This window comes from Electrona antarctica, assembly GCF_951216825.1.
Source record: "Electrona antarctica genome assembly, contig: scaffold_250, whole genome shotgun sequence".
In the NCBI taxonomy this organism is placed as follows: Eukaryota; Metazoa; Chordata; class Actinopteri; order Myctophiformes; family Myctophidae; genus Electrona; species Electrona antarctica.
This window is the reverse complement of record NW_027637888.1, coordinates 167,011-187,561: the sequence shown is the minus strand read 5'-3', so window position 1 is coordinate 187,561 and position 20,551 is coordinate 167,011. Positions and strand designations below refer to the sequence as shown.

Genomic DNA, 20,551 nt, shown 5'->3' with positions numbered 1-20,551 from the left:
GCCTTGCCGACCGTGCCTAGAAAAGCAGCAGTAGTGTTTCCACGAAGGACAATATCACATCGCTGCACGGTTTGGGGTTCATTTGACACACAGTTTCATCTGACATAGCGAGGGCAGTGGCGTGCACAGATAGACACTAGGGGGTGCTAGAGCACCCCCTGCCCTTTTGGCAATGTGCCCTTTTAAAAAAAAAAAAAAAAAAAAAAACGTTTTTTCTTTCTTTTTTTTGATTTTTCAAAAATAGCAGACCTACAAGTTCATAGCGCGCCACTCGGTGGCGCGCTATGAGCTTGTAGATCTGCTATTTTTCAATAGCTAAAGCATAACATAATGCTAACACCAAAAGGGGTTCCCGCCCAAAATGGATTAAGGCAACCGGCCGGTTCCACGCGCTGCACAAGGTGCCCTTTTTTAACTTGAGCACCTGCCCCTCTAAATGTCTGTGCACGCCACTGTTAAACCCAATATAGACTTCATTGACCGGGGTCCCCCAGGGGGGTCTACTCTTGGCCCACTTCTCTTTTTTTTCCCCCACCCCCCACACCAACTCTCTTTGCTGAAAATAGCTGATCTGATAAGCTCACGAGATCAGCCTGTTTTCGCCGAATGTTCATGTGTTGTTGTCCTGTCACGACACACATGCCATAAATAATGAATGACGCTACGGTTCAAGGGGATTAGGCTTTAAGTTCCAAACATTTCTGAATTTAGCAGAGGATCAACTGGCTGATGTGACAAAACAATGACCTGCTTCATGTCATCATCTTTCACTTTCATGACCATAACCACAGTGATACGTTTTCAATGTAATGAATGGGATGCAGGGATGGTCTTTTAGACGAGTCCCAGGGACATTTTATGAGTCCCACTTCAACAACGTTAGGAGTCATATTTTGCCATTTTTTACAAATTGCAGCATTTAACTCCCATTTCATTTTATATATAATGTGGTTATACTCATGTAGAAAACAGAAGAAGAAATGATTATTATAACTAAAGCTAGCAAAATAAACTAGAATAAAAAACAGTACAGTAGTAAAGTAGTGCATCCCGTGGATGCAGAGGTCGTTGTTTTATTGCGTCCCTTAACTATAAACTGCGTTTTGAGATGCAAAATGCACCCTATTTTAATCTCTGTAACCATAATATAATGGAACAATGTTTCGACAGAACTCATTTTCAAACTTTCTCCCACTTCTAACAAAGAAATACCGGCATGTACAAGTTATTAGACCATACATACAACAAAGGATCTGGATCGGGATAGGGGAAGTGGGGATGATTGGTAATGAGGCATGAGATATGACTACTACTATCGTGTGACCTTTTCTCATGTGTTTTTATTGCTTCATAGTGTGTTGTTTAAATTACTAGTTATAGTGTCTATTTAACTGGACAATGGGCGCAATTAAACAGCAATCCCGCTAAAACATCACATAGCGTGATTATCAGACTGAAGCTGCGTCTCAGAAAGTAAACGGTAAATGGTGCATTTACTGTATATAGCGCTTTTATTCCTAAGTGCTTCACAGTTCACATACTATTGCACATTGCATAGGAAACCATGCAAGGCACTAGTGCTGCCAACGAAAATTCCATATTCGAATGAATATTCGAATGTAAAAAATTAAAAGAATAACCGAATTTATGAAATTAAGATTCAAATTAAAAAAATTAACAATAAAATTGCTGTGTGAGTTCTGGTGAGACTCTGTGCCACGTACACTAAAACATTATACAAAAAATAGGCTATTAACATATTTATGAATCATTCATTTGATCTCGCAAGACTCAAGAGAGCACATTTTTCAGCACCAACCAGGTACAGGACCGGATCATATACAGTAGATAAAGAAAGAGAACGTTTTACAGCATATTAGGCTGCAATATTCATATCACATTCATATTAAAAATCATATACATTCGACATTCCAAATTCGTTCGAATCCATGTGGTGTTTTTGGCACTACAAGGCACGCACCTGCACATCGGGAGCAATTACGGGTTCAGAGTCTTGCTCAAGGACACATCATCTGTGTGTGTGTGGAGGGGGGGGGGGGGGGGAGCCCGGGATCGAACTGGGAACCTCACGGTTTCCCCGCTCTATACCGGCTACTCTACCCCTGAGCCAGATGCATCCGTTTGTTTTCTTCATGATGAATAAATGCAGTATACAGTTGGGTGCCACCAATATTGTCCCTTATCATTTGACCCATTTAGGCCTGACCTCAACATTTAAAAAAATCCTTCTAAATCCTCCAGTTTTCTGAAATAAATATTTTCACGATTTTTCAAAAATAGCAGACCTACAAGCTCGTAGCGCGCCACTCGGTGGCGCGCTATGAGCTTGTAGATCTGCTATTTTTCAATAGCTAAATTATAACATGTTTAAAACACCAAAAGGGGTTCCCGCCCAAAATGGGTTAACTGTCCTTTTGCGCAGATCACGCAAACCTCAGCAAAAAGAAAAGGACAATATCGATGGCCTCCAACTGTATCAATCCATCATTGGACGCTATTTGTGCTTTGTGTGTGTGTGTACACTGACCCCGTTCATACAAGGAACTTCACAGGGCGAAGACAATGAGTCAGGGAGGTTGGTCAACATTGACATTGTGACACAACGTCATGAGAGTGAACATGACTCAAAGTCAACATTAAAAGACAATAATGACATATTACTAGACTATGTATTTCCATTTCCCCATACATACACTATAGTATGGCACTGTTGATTTCGTCGACTAAAACCAAGACGACTACCTTTTTTCACTGACAAAAACTAAATAGAAACTAAATGAAAACTAAGTTATGATGACTAAAACTAAATATCGCGACAATCTCGTCAAGAAATAAAAACTAGACTAAAATGTTAGGAAGGGACTAGTACATCCAGTATAAGTCATTTTACACTTGGTTGCATGCTGAAAATAGCCGATCTACAAGATCTGCTTGTAGATCTGCTTGTAGATCTGCTATTTTCAGCAAGTGTAAAATCTGCCATTACGACGGCATCAAGGCCCGCCAAAATACATTTTAGTTGACTAAATCAACCGTAGATTCAGTCGACTTAAAACCTCATGACATTTAGTTGACTAAAACTAGACTAACAGTAAAACAGACTATGACTAAAACTAAAATCTAATTTTGCTGCCAAAAACAACACTGGTACTACCAGCTAGCCTACCAGGCGTTGACACTAAGGGGTTGCCCACCTGCCCCTGGCAGGTAAATATAAAACTTTCAGGCAGGTGGAGTTTGCTTTCAGGTTGCGGTCAAGTGATCGTTTGGGAGGAGACGCAACCGTCTATATTATAAACACAACATTAGATATCTGTCTAAACACCTGAATGTACAATAAGAGAGCACTGTTTACCTACAATGTGCTGTTTTCACTGTTGCTACAGTTAAAAATATAAAGTATGAACCCATAGTCATATTCAGAATCATAGGTATGTAGGTATTTGCCATACAAATTGACATTGTTTTTATCGCACAGCCCTAGAAAGTAAAATAATAAGTCTCAAATTGAACGTTAATTACATTTGTACATACCATTTTATAATGGATTTAGTTTTGGGGGCAAGTGGACAAGACCTTTGGGGCAAGTAGAACTTGACCTGTACTTGCCCGAAGTGTCTCTGAGACCATAGTGTACAAACCCTGAATTCTACAACTGTACCACCACGCACATGACACACACACAGCTCACCAGACGTGTTGAGCTGCTTTTTTAACGGTACACTGATCCAGAGTTTAGATTTCATACAGAAACGTTTAGTCTGAAACATTGTGTGACGCATGAAGTCAACATGACAAAAGAAAAGTCACATTGAAAGGTAGGGTAAGTGATTTTTGTCACTATATTCTGATAGTAATCATTGCTAGAGTGTTTGTTCAGTAACAGAGGTCTCCCTGTATCTCCAGCTCTTTAATAAACAGAAAATACATTTTCAGGTAGGTGACACAATTACAACCAATCAGGAGAGAGTAACCATTTATCAGCTTAATTTTGTTTTATAGTGTTCCAATTCCAAATTTGTCTGCTTATTTATTTGTCATTTACAATTCCACTTTTACCCTGTATCCTGACTGCGTTCTCTATCCTGATTGGCTAAAATTGGTATCCCGACCTGAAGATGCAGATGGGTTTTTTTATGACCTCAATTACACAACCTGAACATTCAGTGGATTTTCTGTGGTATGGGGTTTCCTCTGTGTGTTCTGAAGCCTTTTGAGCTGCACTGAAAACAGGCAAAAACCTTCAACAGTGACATCTGCTGGCAAATTGTAATGTCATATATGGTATTTGTGGACTCTTACCTCACACTCCACAGGCAAATCAGAGCAGCCAGACCAGACCACAGAAAAACTCGGACGGACACAGGGACAGACACACATCGCGGTCTATAGGACTGGCTGCCTAGCACCACTCAAAAATAAGAACAATTTTAAAAATGTTTTTTTTAATGTCACAATCCCTTTAATAAAAAGCCGGAGAGACATGGAGACTCCTAGCTGTTATTGAACAAACACTCTATAGCAATGAGTACTATCACAATATAGAGCTTTTTGAGTGTTGCAACCATAGGGAAGTCTGGAGCTCTCTAGTGAAGCTGTTGCCCCTGCAACCCGACTACGGATAAGCGGTTGAAGATGGATGGATGGATGGAACCATAGGGTGCAGCACTCTAATGCCCAGCTATGTGTGTCCCTGGCTGTGTCCCTGGGTCTGAGCACGGAAGTAGTGCTTTCTCACCACCAAGTGTCACTGTTGCGCCGTGTAACACACACACACACGCGCGCACACGCACGCACAGTACAGTACAGTACAGTACAGTACAGTACAGTACAGTACAGTACAGTACAGTACAGTACCACTTCAGAGTGGGTCTGATTTTAACATTTATTTTAACCAAATAAAATCACTTACCCTATAGAGCGTCGCAGTCCCGCCCCCTACCATGGACCAGGAAATGAATCCCAATGCATTTTTCCCATAGACATTTCAAAAAGTATTTATTTAAAGACGGTTACGCCGCGGACAAAGCCAACTCGAGTCGTGACAACTCATGACAACACAAACAATATTTTGGACCAAACAAATAATTACAAAGAAGAAAAACAACAAAAAAAGTGTTGTAACCTGCCGTTTTTTTCTTCTTTCTAATTATTTGTTCGGCCCAAACAATTGTGTTTGTTGTCATGATTTGTCACGACTCGAGTTGGCTTTGTCCGCGGCGTAAACGTCTTTAAATAAATACTTTCTGACTATGAGGAAAATGAACGGAGAATCATTTCCTGGTCCATGGTAGGGGGCGGGACTACGACGCTCTATAGTGTACCATTGCAAATGTATCTGTCTGTCAAACTGACTGCTCGTTCACACGTGCTGTTTACACGCGTGTAAAACATTTAGCTTTGACTTTTTTTTGTCTTTTACACGTACACCACATGCCACATGCACACAGCTGATTCTAATCAGAGTTTAGATTTCATACAGATACATGTACACCTGCTGGTACAACAGGTAAACTCACCTGTGTACAGTACAGTGGTGGAAAGTAACTAAGTACTTTTACTTAAGTACTGTACTTAAGTACAGTTTTGAGGTATCTGTACTTTACTTCCAATTTCCAGTACTTTTACTTCTACTCCACTACATCTCAGAGGCAAAATTTGTACTTTTACTACACTACATTTATTTGAAAACTTTAGTTACTAGTTACTTTGGAGATTTTCATTTTGATTAGAAAAAAAGAATTAACCACTTCAACCCTATATATTTCGGCCATTTGAAAATAGCCGATCTACAAGCTCACAATTTATTGTGAGCTTGTAGATCTGCTATTTTCAATAGCTTGTGTACACATTTTTTACTTTTGAAATGGCACATTCTGCACAATGAGTACTTTTACTTTTAGTACTTTAAATTTTGATGCCGATACTTTTGTACTTTTACTTTAAGTACATTTTCAAATTTAAATTCTGTACTTTCACTTGTAACAAAGTAGTTCTATAAATTGCAGTATTGGTACTTTTACTTAAGTAAAACAACTGAGTACTTTTTCCACCACTGTGTACAGTAGCCTACAGGTGATCAGTTTAACTCCACACAGGTGGTATTAATTAAGCTGCCTGCTGCCTGCCTCCACCTCCCATACAGCAACAATGGGTCCGATGGCACAGAAGATAATAAACAACACTCAAGTCGCCAGTTCTCCAGTTCCAGACTGCTTTTAGTTGGCTTTTAATTGAAATACAACTAGCCTAGCTACAGAATGGACGTAATAGTCATAGAAAGTTGATATTTTATGAGCCTATACTTCATTGAACGACGGTGTATGCACATGATAACTAATACGAGGTTATAAATGAAGCGTTACACCTGCGACCATGCCCTCATCATCCCCATCCGCGTTTCGTCCTTTCATGCTTCCAAAACTATTTTGCTCCCTCCAGCCTCCTCCACTCCAGATAAATAATAAACAGACACGCACACGTCTACTGTCTCTACATGAACATAATGGCATTTCAAAACGGCGCCATTCAAGATACAAACCGGTCACTTTGTATCTTTATTGATTGAAATCTTACCTTTTGTTGACGAGCCACTGACTGATACTTCCAGACGTCTCTAGTCTCTACCGAGACTCACCTGAGTCACGTGACCTCCCCCCCACCCCGCGCACGCACGCACGCACACACACGCATACACGCACGCACACACACACTGCCACACATTGTGGCAGCGGTGGCCGAACGGATAGCGGCGCGGTCTAGATACCGGAAGGTTCCCAGTTCGAACCAGCCGTCCGACACGTTAAAATTACCACCGCTGAAATGCCCTTGAACAAGGCATCAACCACTACGATGAAATGTGTTCTATGAGCAGGGCCTGGCTGGAAACAAGTTCTTGAGCTTAGCCCAGATACCCTGGGTAAATATAGATTTCATTTCATTTCATTTCATTTCATTTCATTTCACACACAGCCGCAGTGTTACACGAAAATATGTGGTCTATCGAATTATGTCACTATAGTGTGTTGGTTTTCACTCACTGCTCCATATTATTATCTGATGGTGAATCCAAAGGGGCTATATTTTCAGATATGTTTAGGGCTTTTTATATTCTTCTTCTTCTTCTTCTTCTTCTTCTTCTTGTGTATCCCAAAGGTAAAATTAGCCTTAATTTTTGGGGATAAACAATTACCCCAAGAACATATTTAGCCTACAATTAGTGTAATATCACTTATAAATTTGCCTTTGTGTAATTATATAACACTGTTACATTTATCTTGTGTTTTATTTGGCTGACCAAATAAAACACATTTAAACCCAATGAATACCAAACAAATCCCGCAATACTGCACCTTGACTTTATAGGGCTATCTGGGCCTACTTACCTGGGATGTATTTTAATAATGTACTTCCCATCTCTTATTATGTAAAAAAAAAAAATCTCCAATGAAGTGTATTTCTCAATAGAAGACAGAAACTAGGCCTTACAATCCAATGCTCCCGAGTCACGGAACACGATAGGTAACCAATGTTGGTGTAATTAGCACTATTACTTAGCCATTAGCCTACTCCTTCTTGTGTGTGTGTGTGTGTGTGTGTGTGTGTGTGTGTGTGTGTGTGTGTGTGTGTGTGTGTGTGTGTGTGTGTGTGTGTGTGTGTGTGTGTGTGTGTGTGCGTGCGTGCGTGCGTGCGTGCGTGTGTGCGACCAGATCCAAACTGTTCATTTGAGGGACAGAAGTATCGTCCTGTGGGACAGGATGGGGTTTAATAGCAACGTAGGCCTATTACTTAAGTTGCTATTAAATGCCTTGATGTTATATTCAACCATATAGGCCTAATATTATCTACAAATGCCAGACCTGAGGCCGATAAAAAAAGGCTTCTAAATCATGACAGTTTTCTGAAAAAAACAATGTTTCTATATCAGTGGTGCTCAAACTATTTCATGTCAAGGACCCCAAACATTATATGTAATTGGCCGCCGACCCCCATCTGAAAATATGTTGTTCCAGGGACCCCTCCAGAAGCAAAGATTTGAGTTAAAAACGTTCACTCTGAAAGAATATATATTCAAAGATTTGTGCCACATTTTCAAAAATAGCAGATCTACAAGCTCATAGCGCGGCATTCGGTGCCGCGCTATGAGCTTGTAGATCTGCTATTTTTCAATAGCTAAAGTATAACATAATGCTTAAAACACCAATAGGGGTTCCCGTTCTGAATGGGTCAATGCACGTAACTCGAGAAGCGAGAACTGGAGAACCATTCGACTCACGCGTTCCTTCCACACCCCCACAGGGAGTGCAGTGCCCGGTGTCGAGTCTGTCGGACCCACGGTTGTCCAGAACTGCCCCAAAAAGGCCTCTGCCCGGGCTCTGGACCTGATCTCATTCTCCACATGGAGCTGTCCTGTTCTGACATCATTCTGGGTGGTATGGCCGACCATGCAGGGCTGGACTGAGACAAAAATAAATTTGGCCCGGACATTTTCGCGCAAGTTTGGCCCAGCAGAAACTCTACCGCCCTCTCTGTCGAGGCACATACACAAACAAACAAGCCCTAATAACACCACTATTATTGTCTCCACCAGGCCGAAGGCATGGGGAGAGAGTATGTTTTGCACTCCGTCCGTGTGTGTGTGTGTCCGTCCTTCCGTCCGTCCGTCCGTTACCAGCTAATCTCCGGCACCGTTAACCCGGTCGATGCCAAACGTTGCATGCACACTCCCTAGAGGCCAAGGACAAACCTTTGACCTGCATTTTCCGCATCTGCCTTTTATAGCGCCACCAAGAGGCCGACTTTTGTAAAACACATTTTTTGATATTACTCCTTCAGATTCTGTCCAAAAATCTCACAAATCGTTAAACAGTATCTCTATAGTCATGTGCTCAAGTCGGATCTGTCCGATATTTCATATTCCATCCTAATTGTCTATAATTGGCTTTCACAGTTTGCAAGATTGCCCCGTTTTGAACAAAAGCCTCAAATCATGAACGCAGCGTGCAATTTACGTGAAATCTTTCATACATTTTCTTACTAGGCTGAGGAATATATCCCACCCTTTTCACATTGGCCTGTTATAGCGCCACCAACAGGTTGATTTTTGCAAAACACATTTTTGGAACAAAATGCCACAAATCATCCAATTGCCATCAAAGGCGTATTTGAACATTGATGCCTGCCAGTCACAATGTGGGACAGGGTGCCAATTTGTGGGACACCTGAAAAGTCTTGGAAATGAGGGTCCCACGCAAAGGGTGGGACATCTGGACACCCTGTGTGTGTGTGTGTGTGTGTGTGTGTGTGTGTGTGTGTGTGTGTGTGTGTGTGTGTGTGTGTGTGTGTGTGTGTGTGTGTGTGTGTGTGTGAGAGAGAGAGAGAGAGAGAGAGTGAGAGCGAGAGAGAGAGAGAGAGAGAGAGAGAGAGAGAGAGTGAGGTGTGTGTGTGCCATGTGCTGTGCTGCAAATAATTAATGCGTGAATGAACAAACAACGATAAATAAATCATTTCATATTAGATAATAGATTGTATTAGACACTTTTTGCTTCGTCGTGCGATGGTTACGCAGCTCACAGCGTGTAGTGTCCATTTTGACAGCAAATTTAGATCAGTCAGTCCTTTGAATAATAATTCATTTAGTTTTAGTCACATGTTTGGGGTCCGCAATGGCGTCGTCATTTTAACACTTTTTGTTCTTGCTCTCCACTAGCCCCATGCCTAACATTTTAGTCCAGTTTCTATTTGTTGACAAAATTGACAATATATTGAGCCTCAGCTTTAGTCATCATAGCTTAGTTTTAATTCCGTTTTGGTCAGTGAAAAAAGGTAGTCGACGGACATTTTTCGACATAGTTTTAGTCGACAAAATCAACACTGGGTGTGCCTGTAGATCTACTAACTTCGCTATCTTTAAAAAACAAATGGTGGTTTACTCACCAGAGTCCTCAGCCTTCAGATCAAATGCCTAATAACATAATATGAACTTCCTCAGAGAGGGAGAGAGAGAGAGAGAGAGAGAGCAGAGGCAGAGGGAGGTATGCAAAGTGTGGGAAGATCTTTATTCATCAGTGTACAGGCCTTCTGTGTCCACAACACACACACACACACACACACACACACGCATGCACGCACGCACACACACACACACACACACACACAGCGCGACGCGTTGTGAGCTTGCAGATCTGCTATTTTCAGCATGCAACCAACTCTTGCCCACTATAGTCCCCTTGCTAGCATTTTAGTCTAGTTTTTAGCTGTTGACGAAATTGTCAATACATTTAGTCTCAGTGTCACGGGACAGCCCGTGCCCTATACACTGATGGAGAACAATGCTCATACCTAAATCAGAGGCGTATCTACAATAAGGCGAGGGCAGGCGTCCGCCTGTCCAAATCCATTTCTGGCCTGGCCAAAATCCATACAATGATAAAAAAAGAAGACAAAAACAAGACCTGAGAACTATTAACGGAGAGCTGATTGGCCATTGCGGTATAGAGCGCGACCCTCAATCACCCATTGGAATGTAAATGTGTGCCTTTCAGCCTTTGTATCCTACTCGTCTGGCAGGTATATCTCTTTGAAAACCTTTAGTGCTACGATTGTGCGCGGGGAGACGACAATTAACACATGATCTTGCCTGCCCAAAACGTAATTCCTGGATACGCCACTGACCTAAATTACACAGTTGCATCCCTAACTTTCCCGGCCGGCTTGGAAGACTGAGTTAATAATGGGCATGAGTGCATATTTGTATTATTGTAGCTCACAGTGAATTGTAAAAGAGAAAAGAAAAGTACTTTGCAAATATTGTCACAGCATATATATATGTTTGGTGTCATTTGTGTTTAATTATGATTGTTTGGCACCTGGCTCTCCTGCAGTACTGGTGATCCTCTTGACTGAGTGGAGGAAGGTACCAAGTGCTATAGAGCAGAAGGGGTGTCTGTCTGGGTTACAAGAGCTCTTGACTCTGCCGCGCAATTGTAATGTATTTGAAGTGGTTTAGTAAACCTAGGTAATTGTGTAAGTTAACTCATGGGCCGTAGTTAGCCAGATGTTGAGTTACCATTACAGAACTGTTCCTTGGTATTGTCTTGCCTGGTATAAGAGGGGCAGTGAGTCAGTTCAGTTGGGCTTGGGGCAACCAGAAGGTAACACCCAGGGAGAGCTGCTAGGGGGGGGCCTTGATGGAAGGTTTTTAGCCTGATAGAGTTTCTCAAGTTCTGGGTTTGGTTTCCTAATAATTTGCTTTCAAGTAATTGTCTGTCTTTTGTAAGTTTAGTCTTCAGTGTTTCTTTTGTTTGTTAGACTGGTGTTCCTACTGTAAATACACTGCAACCGGGGGAAATAAAACACCCTAAAGGCTCATACATAGTCTGGATTTTCGGTGGTGAGGTGACCACCGAACTACAACATGACGTCACGAGCCGCGGTGAAGAGCAAACCACCGCCACCGCTCCAGCCCTTCTCTCTGTTTTTACTCACCAGTGGTCAGCTCACCACCGAAAATCCAGACTATGAATAAGCCTTAAGAGTATTGCTGGAGTCTGTCACTTTTTGGAGCCTTGGCCACTCGGCCAACTGTACACTCGGTTTTAGTCATCATAGCTTAGTTTTCATTTAGTTTCCATTTAGTTTACGTCAGTGAAAAAAGGTAGTCGACGAACATTTTTCGTCTTAGTTTTAGTCGACAAAAACACTGCGACCGAGGAATATTTTTCGACATTATGACAAGCGATGGCACTATTTTAATATTTTATATTTTATACTTTAGCTATTGGAAAAATAGCAGATCTACAAGCTATTTCTGAAAAATCTTGAAAATGTGGTGCAAATCTTTGAATATATACTGTATATTCTTTCAGAGCAAACGTTTTTAACTAAAATCTTTGCTTCTTGGAGGTCCCTGGAACAATGTGTTGAGATGGAACGATAGAAACATGAGGTTTTTCAGAAAACTGTCATGATTTGGAAGACAATTTTGTAGAATCGAGCTCAGGTCTAAAATGGGTTAACTACTTGAACCCTTGTACAATCATGAATACAACTGTTATTTCTTCATTCAGAGCATGCCAACACATTACACAGCATAAGAGAGGTGATGGAGCAATCAGTGTTAATGTGACAGCTATAATTTCAATAGTGTAGGTTCTGCCGTAGTAGAAAGGGCTGCGACGGAGAGCAGGTTTATGTATCGAGCACTGATTCATTTCCGGTTGCCGGAGCCGACTGCCGTAGCCGTCGTTGCTTAAAGTCGCTAGACAGAATCCTTCCTTGTACCTTTCTTCTCATTTTATTATTTATTCATTTTTTGGGGTCTAAATGTATGCCCTGCTACTTCATACTACAGTGTGACACAAAAGTAACAAAAACAACACAAATAGTTGATCTACAAGCTCAATGCGTGGCTTGTAGCTCAAACCTGTGACTCCGGATCCACATGCATCTGAAGATAGGCTTGACATAAATCTATCTTACTAAACTTCTGTCCCCCAGCTAAGCCGGCAAAAAGGTCATCAATAAGGGGCAAGGGACACTGTTCTGCCTGCCAGACAGGGTTCAGAGTGACTTTAAAGTCACCACAGATCCTTGGCGTTCCATCTTTTTTCATGACTGGAACAATCGGTGTTGCCCATGTCACTTGTGTTTACTGGTTCCAGTACCCCACTCTTCACCAATCGGGCTAATTCCGCCTCCACCTTGGGCTTGATGGCATACGGGACAGGTCGAGCTTTGAAAGCCTTTGGTGTGCTTCCTGGTTTGACTGCCAACTTAACCGTAATGTCTTTCATGCTGCCAAGTTCTCCATCAAAAACTGGGGAATGTTTTTTCAAGGTCTCCTGTAGGGGTCCTGTGTCCCCATCCCTAATTAGGAACACTTCCTGCCAATTCAGCCTAAGCTTCTCCAGCCACCGGCGGCCTAGCAACGCAGAGTGATTCCCTTGAACGATGTACAGTGGAAGAGTCATTTTCTGCATGTTGTGTTCCACTGTCACCTCCACAACTCCCAGCACAGGGACTGGTTCTCTTCAACTTCAACCTGGTTGATCTCAGCGCCAGGTGCTGCAGCTTCTCCCGGTAAACAGCGTCCGATACCATGGATACACGTGAACCAGTGTCCACTTGCATCCTTACAGCATGGTTCTCCAACAGTGGTGTGACCCAGTACCCATCATCACCGTCCATAACAGATAAAACATGCACGGTAACCTCATCATCTGGTCATCCCGGTCGTGCTCCACCATGTTCACCTGTTTTCTCCTGTTCCTTTGGAACCCACTTCTCTTGGGCTCTGTGCGCTGTTTGCTTGTCGGAGCCTTTTTAGCTCGTTCTATGTGGCCTGTTTTTCCACAGTTTCTACAGTCCAAGTCCTTACACCAACACTCCGATGACTGATGTCCGGATTTGCCACAGCGGTAGCATGGATTTCCAGCTGTCGTCTTGCTTGGTGGCTCCAAAGACAATTTATGCACTTGAAGTGATGCACTTAGCTGCTGTGCTTCACGGGCAGCCATCTTCATTGATGTACTTATATTCATGGCCCTTTCCAGAGTTAGATCAGCCTCAGTAAGCAGTCGTTTCTGGATAGCCTCACTGCGTAGACCACACACAAGTCTGTCACATATGGTGTCTTTGAGTGACCCTCCAAAATTACAATGTTCAGATAACCGTTTCAATACAGCTATGAACTGTGAGACAGATTCACCCTCCTCCTGGTTCCTTTTATGAAACCTGAATCTCTCTGCAACAACCAGTGGCTTAGGAGAGTAGTGATTTTGCAAAATTGACACTATGCACATAGGACTTGTCCCCTGGCTTCTCAGGCTGGACTAGACTGCATAGTAGGTTGAATGTTCTTGCCCCCATAACACTCAAAAATGTTGGCACCAAGACATCCCCTCCAATCTTGTTAGCCAGTACAAAATAATCAAACCTCTCAGTGTATGAACTCCACTGTTCTTCATTTTCCTCAAATAGTCCAATATGTCCAATCAGTGCAGCCATTTTCAAACAATGTCCAGAAAGTAGACGTATCTCCGTTCAAATTTCTCTGTTATAAAGTCCACTGCTTAGTTCTTTTTTTCCCGAAACTTGGATTAACTAATCCAGGATTTAGGACAAAACCAGGCTTTTTAAATCCTGGTCTTTACAGCCTGGTTTATTCCGTTCCACTAAAGCCAAGCGAGGCTCAGAATTGGCGGATTTGGCGAGCCAGGATCATAAAGCCTGGCTGAATGCAGAGCCTGGCTTTTCCTCTCTAGACCCATTTGGTGGAACACAGATTTACAGATCCTTCTTCTTCGTGGGGTATTATGGCAGTTGGCATCCTTAATAGTTGCATTACTGCCCCCTTCTGTATATCTCAGTATCTTTACTAATCTATTCCAGATTTACTGATACAAGGACTGTGAGTCGTTTGCACCAAGAAAGATTAAACCTTAATCTGGTTTAAATCAAGGTTTATCTATTAATCCAGTTTCACCAAACTTTAAACCTAGTTTTCACTAATCCGGTTTAGTTTTAAACCATCCTTTTAATCTTGGTTTTGTTTTTTTAATCTTGGTTTTGTTTTTTTAATCTTGGTTTTAATTTTCACAGTAAACCTGGATTAATGTCAATCCTGTTGCACCACTACTTTAAACTTTGATTTAAGTATCAATAAGGGATTAATTCTAAACCAGCAGGAGAGGAGGTTTAAATGAAAACAACATGATTATACGTCTGTTGGTTTTTTTTTTAGCGAGCGAGGCGGTTTTTATTATCATATACATTTTTGCTGCAGGCACTATAATTTAATTTAAACATTCTCAAATATGAATGAAATAGTAACGCTAATGATGCTCACGACTGCTGATTAACACTAAACTAAGCTTTATTTAATCTTTCTTGGTGCAAACGACCCTTAAGCTTCTAAAATAAATACTGCTGCTGTAATTAAGGAGAGAAAATACTCTCAATAGTAGATTAACTACCCCAAAAATATAGTCCACTACTCCTAACTTAAAACTTCATAATGAAATCGTCATAATAAATGTAACAGAATTCTTAATATTGTAAGCATAATTATATTGTAGCATCGTGATATTTGGCCATAACTCCCTCCTCTGAGGGAGCTACCTTTGGGGAAGGGGGTTGTTGCCCAGACAGGGGCCAGACTGGTGAACCGTGGGTCGTGGGTGAAATGTTACAATGGTAATATGTTGTAAAACAATGAGGGTAACAGGTACGGTCGCCCCTTTTCCATCTCGCCCCACCTAGCTGTAAATAACAAACATAATTCATGTTGGTGATTATATAAAAGGTATTATCATATTAATTTATCATTGTTAAATTCACTCTGTATATCCACGGGCATAATAGCATGATGATGCCATTACAAAACATGGCTACATGGAAGAAATGTGTTTAATAAAACGAAATTAACTGCTAGAAGGTCATAAATTAACGTAAGCAGTCACCGTCTCCGTGTCATGTTATTCTTTCTTAATTTTACAGAGTATAGAGATCGACTACTATACAATCAAATAATTCTGTATACAAGATAATTTCAGATTTCAGAGAGCGAGGGAAATACTAAATGAACTATTAACTACATTAAAACATTTCTCTGGGGCGAGTTGGTAAAGGGGTGAGTCGTTTGGTATTCACAATGAGTAATGGTAATATTTAGTAACGTTTTCACCTTTACAATTTAAAAGAAAAATACATGTATAATATATAATAATTCTTCTTTACCACTTGCACCACAGCAAACCTATTCTGGGGGGAACATTCACCAAAAGTAGCTGATCTGCAAGCTCACAAACTGTCATGATGAGGTTGTGCAGCCTATATATTTTGGTTCTTTGATTTTGTATATAGTGCTTAAATTAATCCTTTAATGCAGACTGATTAAAACAAGGCAACATAAACCCATAATTGAATAAGTGTAGCAAAAATCATTGGTTTGTGATCAGATTCACTGCTTAATGAACAGTAAAGACATCAGGATTAGGTTAAACCTGGCTGTTAGCCTGGTCCGGAGCAGGCTAAGTCCACAGCATTAGTTTCCATGGTAACTAGTGTGGCATTGCTTTCATGAAACTGAATCAAGCCTCAACATATCCAGGTTAACTGGCAAACCTAATCTGGCAAGATTAACCAGTTTTCATGAAACCGGTTAATCGCTGATCCAGGATATATTAAACCAGGATATCTGTTAAATCCCGGTTTAATCTCTAATCCAAGTTTCGTGGAACGGGCCCCAGGTAATGGCACTGTAGCTTCACTGTTTACTCTGAACATAGATTGTACATACAGGGAAGGGGGTGTGTACACAGCAGGCATGACTGGAACACAACAGGGACAAAACAGGGCTGTCAATATATAACAGTACCTCCATATTTCAACTTTTTATCTTTCTTCTCATTTGATTATTTATTCATTTTTTGGGGTCTAAATGTATGCCCTGCTACTTCATACTACAGTGTGACACAAAAGTAACAAAAACAACACAAATAGTTGATCTACAAGCTCAATGCGTGGCAAAAAAAAAAAAATTATGTTAAAGTGATTACGTCATTTTATGGATTTTCTAAGTATAATCAGTATTAAATGATAACTATATTGGAACACATGGTTCATGTTTATGTTTCCTGAAAGGTATACCAGTTTTTCACTCAAGAGGTTTCCACCCGACACAGTGACGATATATAAACACATAACTAGATAAGATGGAGCGTTCTCACTGCTCCAGTATTAGATGTACGTTTAATGCTGTGCCCCCCCACAAAATGACCGGAACTACTTCATATTCACCAAAACCAGAGCAGAACTCCCACCACGGGACTCGGGCAATCAATTAATGCAGTTGCAACCACTATATTAATGGCAAGTATTTCTATTATACAACTTAAGTGTACTGTCCCTTTAAGTAAAACATACCACAATGTAAAGTATAATATATAAAATGCACCCTTTAAAAATATAGTATTCAAAATAGGAATAAAAGTATAGTATAGTTAACTAAAACTAATGAAATAATGAAAACTATGATTGACAAAACATTTTAGTTTACTAAAATAAAAATAGCAAGGCTTTACAAAAACCCATAACTAACTAAAGCTGTTTTGTGTTTACAGAACTAACTAAAACCATGTATGTTCACATACAACTAATTTGACTGAGCGTATTTCCCTCTGACACATGGAGAACTATACTGGAATAATGAACTGATAAAATGGTATTTATAAATGAATGAAATACATGACATTATGATGCTTACTTGTTTTATTAGAGTCATTACAGAGAAGGGAATGACAATGAGTTAATTAGTTTCACTCATGCTATGATCACATTTTACAATATTAATAACAGTCTATAATAATTCTGTTTTGTAAATATGAAATAAAAACCCAAGAACGTAATCCAGTATCCAGGCAAGAGTCGTAACCAGAGGAGGTGAAACTATAACTTCAGATCAGACAGATATTCAGAAACAGGTATTATCAGACAGGAAGGTTCAGAACTCGTGGTATAATTGCTACAAGTCTTAACTTGTAGATCGGCTATTTTAGACAAAGAGATCTGGTTTAGAGGGGGGAAAAGGAGCTGACCAAGTACAGAGCCCTGGGAGACACCGGTCGATGACGTACATTCGTAAATAAATTACATGAGGTCTTGAATTCATGGAGAGTGTTTTGTTTCCGTCTCATTACTGAACCAATAATGTGTGTGTACAAAAGTATTGACAACATACTTAAAAGTATAAGTACTCATTATGATTGCCCTGTTTTTTTTTTGCCTTAGCCTGTATTTTTTCCTTTCTTTCTTTTGAAATGTTTCAAAAAAATGTCAAACCTTTTCAAAAATAGCAGATCTCACACAACGTGTTGCATTGCTACGCACTGTCTGAGCTTGTAGCTCTGCTATTTTTTAATAGATGAAATATTATATAGAGGGCTTGATTGCTTAATGTGTATTTTTATTCTAAATCTACAAAGCAACTTGTAACTAAATGTTTCAGTGGAGTAAAAAAGTTAAATCTTTGCTATTCAGATATAGATGCATAAAGTATTGAAAAATGGAAATACTCAAGTAAGTAAAAGTAGCTTAAAATGCACAATACTTGAGTAAATGTATTTAGTTACTTTCCACCACTGCATATGTGTATAAAGTCTGTCTGTCTGTCTGTCTGTCTGTCTGTCTGTCTGTCTGTCTGTCTGTCTGTCTGTCTGTCTGTCTGTCTGTCTGTCTGTCTGTCTGTCTGTCTGTCTGTCTGTCTCAAACACTCACTCTGCGTGCGTGCGTGCGTGTGTGCGTGCGTGCGTGCGTGCGTGCGTGCGTGCGTGCGTGCGTGATAGCAGTTATAGGTGGAAATCACTTACTTCTTTAGTGCCTTATACTTAACTTCATGTGCATATACAGTACTGTCCTGTATCTGCTGTCTTATGCTGCTATGTGTAAGTAGATATCTTGAGTTTTATTAAATGTCATCCACTACTTTACACCCGGAAACCAGCGGTGACAACAAAGGTGATTTCTAAACATACCTGCTCCTCCGTCCGTGAAGCGATCCAAGTGCAGCATGTATCCATGGTCCTCAGAGTCGATGTAGAAGTTGCTGTACTGAGCGTGTGAAGAGTTCCCACTGAAGTCCTCCATGTCCACTCTGAGCTCACTTCTCTTGTAGGTCAGATTGTAGAGGTTCTCCAGACCTAAAGGGCATACAGACCAGTGTTTTATTGAAGGATCACGTCACCCATTTTCAACCTGTCTTCATATATTTGGTCCTCCGTAATGCTCATTATTATAATAGTTATGGTACTATTTATGTCTTCTCACCTAGCCAGTATTCTCCATCAGCATTGCCAAAGCCTCTCTTGTATTGGTCCCAGGGTCTGGTGAATCCCACTGAGCCATCCATCCGTCTCTGGAAAACCTGCAGTGAAAGTGTGTGTGTGTGTGAGATAGAGAGAGAGAGAGAGAGAGAGAGAGAGGATAGAAATATCATTGAATAACAAAAGCTATGCTTGTCCAATATAAAATACCACTGTCTTGATTATTATTATTATTGAGCGCTTAACAACAAATGTTACACGTGCATATCTCACATGTTTATATAAAAGGTAAGGTGTGTAAATTGAAGCATGCATACAGTTTAACTGACACTTAAGCCCAAACCACACCAAAGGGTCAGGTTGGGAACTTAATGGGACAACACGTTTTTAAGGTAAACCACACCAACGCAACGTTTACCTTAAAAAACGTTTTGTTCCCAACCCGAACCTTTGGTGTGGTTTGGGCTTAAAATGTCAGATCTTCCAGACACATAACTATGGGAGTCAGAACTAAACTCTTTAGGTTCCTGCAAAACCTGGGGGGGATACAGTATAAATGCACTGAACAAACACTTTAAATTATTATTATCGGAATAGATTTAAACAAGTTGTAACCGAAAAATATAACAGTGACATGACATATTCTTACTGTCCATTTCCCTCCATCGGTGTCCATGTCACAGTAGGCCTGCACAGCAGTATCATCATCAACAGGATAGATGGTGTGGACCCCACTGACAGCTCTGTTGTCTAGACTATAGAGATCAGCACAGTCTCTTGGCAGGGAACTCACAACCACCGGAGTGAGGAGACACACGACCAACACCACGGGAAATGTCTAGGATTTAAAATGGGATGATAAACAAAATGTGTTGTTGTTTATATTAGGTATTACATTTAGGCATCTAGCAGAGCCTCTTAATCCAGAGCGATAAATTAAATGCATATTAGAATATAGTAATCTATATGATCATAGGTAAACCAAGAAGCATGCAGTGAATGTGCACCAAAAACACAATACTGTAGGCCTAATGAATTTAATACAATAGTTCATATATTGGTCACAGTATGAAGATATGTTCACATTTTATAATATATTTTATAATATTGTCACTGTCGGGCAGAAACCTCAATTTTTTTTAATTCATGCTTGATCATCAAAGCATCGTTTCGAGCAGGTAATCTCTTAATTTTGCCAATTTTAAATTTCAACCTGAAAAGTGACAGTTTTGGAGGTTGGAGGAGTTTTATGAGGTTTCCACCCTACAGAGACAGAGAGACAATATTCCATAATTCATTGAATAATGTTTGGACACGGTCCCTGTCGCACTATTCAAATAAGTTTAAGTAAGTAAATAAGTAAAGTAAAGTAAATTAGTAAGTAAATAAATAAGTAAATCAGTTGCACTAGTCAAACATACAAATGGTTGTTCTCTCAAGAGGTCAGTGAAATACTCACCATGCTGGGTCAGAGAGTCCTCCAGACAGCTGCTACAGAGTCCTTGGTTGAGGATCCTTTATATCCAGTAAGGTTACCACCAAAACGCCTTCAATGTCAACGTGTTTGTGTGGAACGTCCCATCGCTGACTGGAAAACCAGTGTTGGTGCCAAATGCTGCCGGGAAATTTATGTTTTGCACTCTGTGTGTGTGTGTGTGTGTGTGTGTGTGTGTGTGTGTGTGTGTGTGTGTGTGTGTGTGTGTGTGTGT

General features: G+C 40.6%; 1 protein-coding gene across 1 annotated transcript; it reads right to left on the bottom strand.

The window, feature by feature from the left end:
* Positions 1-16,479: 16,479 nt before the first annotated feature.
* On the bottom strand, positions 16,480-20,310 carry LOC306918587 (microfibril-associated glycoprotein 4-like; the record flags this gene model as incomplete). Its single annotated transcript, XM_079531479.1, has 5 exons — positions 20,302-20,310; positions 19,492-19,680; positions 18,847-18,943; positions 18,555-18,719; positions 16,480-16,484 (listed from the first exon to the last, which is right to left on the bottom strand). Exons 1-5 carry the CDS (start codon positions 20,302-20,304, stop codon positions 16,480-16,482), a joined length of 459 nt encoding a protein of 152 aa, XP_079387605.1. The 5' UTR covers positions 20,305-20,310.
* Positions 20,311-20,551: the final 241 nt, after the last annotated feature.